General features: G+C 42.1%; 1 protein-coding gene across 1 annotated transcript in view; it reads left to right on the forward strand.

Moving 5' to 3' along the window:
- The window catches only part of LOC145394141 (uncharacterized), a 13,127-nt gene extending 12,340 nt beyond the window's left edge, over positions 1-787 (forward strand). The window contains exon 7 of the mRNA XM_080268121.1: positions 655-787. Within this exon, the coding sequence (XP_080124247.1) occupies positions 655-762 (108 nt within the window). The 3' untranslated portion in view covers positions 763-787. The remainder of the gene's footprint in view (positions 1-654) is intronic.
- The last annotated feature ends 377 nt before the right edge of the window (positions 788-1,164 follow it).

Here is a 1,164-nt window from a genome sequence, read left to right on the forward strand (position 1 = left end):
GGTGATTCAGTGAGTGACACAACACACTGGAATTGGCTGCCTCTGTAGGTGCGACGAAATTACGTAATCGGATGGAAGATTTAAGAGAAAAACGTTAGTTATTTATTAGGCCGAGTCCACACCAATTGCTTGTTGGCGCCGGCAGGAGATTTGCATCATTAACCCACAGAAATATTCGCCCGCATGGAAAGCATTTGGTGTGGTCACGGCATTGGCAATCTGCTGCGGCCCAGTAGACAGGGCACCTCGGACAGGATGCATAGTCTCAGGATCGTGTCCCGCTCAGGACAGTTCAAAACATTCATGGGAGATTCGTCAGTCGAGTGTACCAATGAGCATTGTCAAATCATTTCACCCCCCCCCAAAATATATATATATATATATATATATATATATATATATATATATATATATATATATATATATGTGTGTGTGTGTGTGTGTATGTGTGTGTGTGTGTGTGTGTGTGTGTGTGTGTGTGTGTGTGTGTGTGTGTGTGTGTGTGTGTGTGTACTCTACAAGGATATAACAGAAACTCCAGTTAACATGGACAGAACAAATTACGGTACTGACAAAACAACTCCCTCAAAAATAAGAAATCCTTTAATAGGATATAGTAGAATTTCCGGTAACCCTGCTCCCCCTCTCTTGCAGGTGGTCATCAAGGAGCCAAGTCAGGAGGGCATCGTTGTGGACATGCTGCAGAGGTTCAGGGTGGAGCGATGGTCTGGATACTCCACCATCTACCGTACATTTCAGTGACTCCTCTCTCTTGCATTGCCACAGTATTCCGTACTGTATCTACAATAATTTCATTTTCTCTCTTACTCTCTTCCATTCCAGTTCCACAGTATTCCATCCCGTATCTACAGTATTTTCTCTCTTTCTCTCTCTCTTTTAGTATTGCCACAGTATTCCGTCCCATAGACGATAACACATCAAATATAACACCGGAGTGTAGTGTTTTGCAGACTATTCATATTGCTCCTCTACATTTATCCTGTTGTCCATAGCAGTGTCAGTGCATAATAATTAACCTTTCAGCACAAGGACGTACTTTTAACTGAATTATTCCTACCTCCAGACCATTTTCAAATGAGGTGATGAAGGCTGTATCTAACCTCTGCAGTTCGAAAATTGTCTCTTGGGCTAATAAAATCGTCA

Source organism: Coenobita brevimanus, chromosome 26 (assembly GCF_032717465.1).
Source record: "Coenobita brevimanus isolate Jiangsu-jjx chromosome 26, ASM3271746v2, whole genome shotgun sequence".
Taxonomy (NCBI): Eukaryota; Metazoa; Arthropoda; class Malacostraca; order Decapoda; family Coenobitidae; genus Coenobita; species Coenobita brevimanus.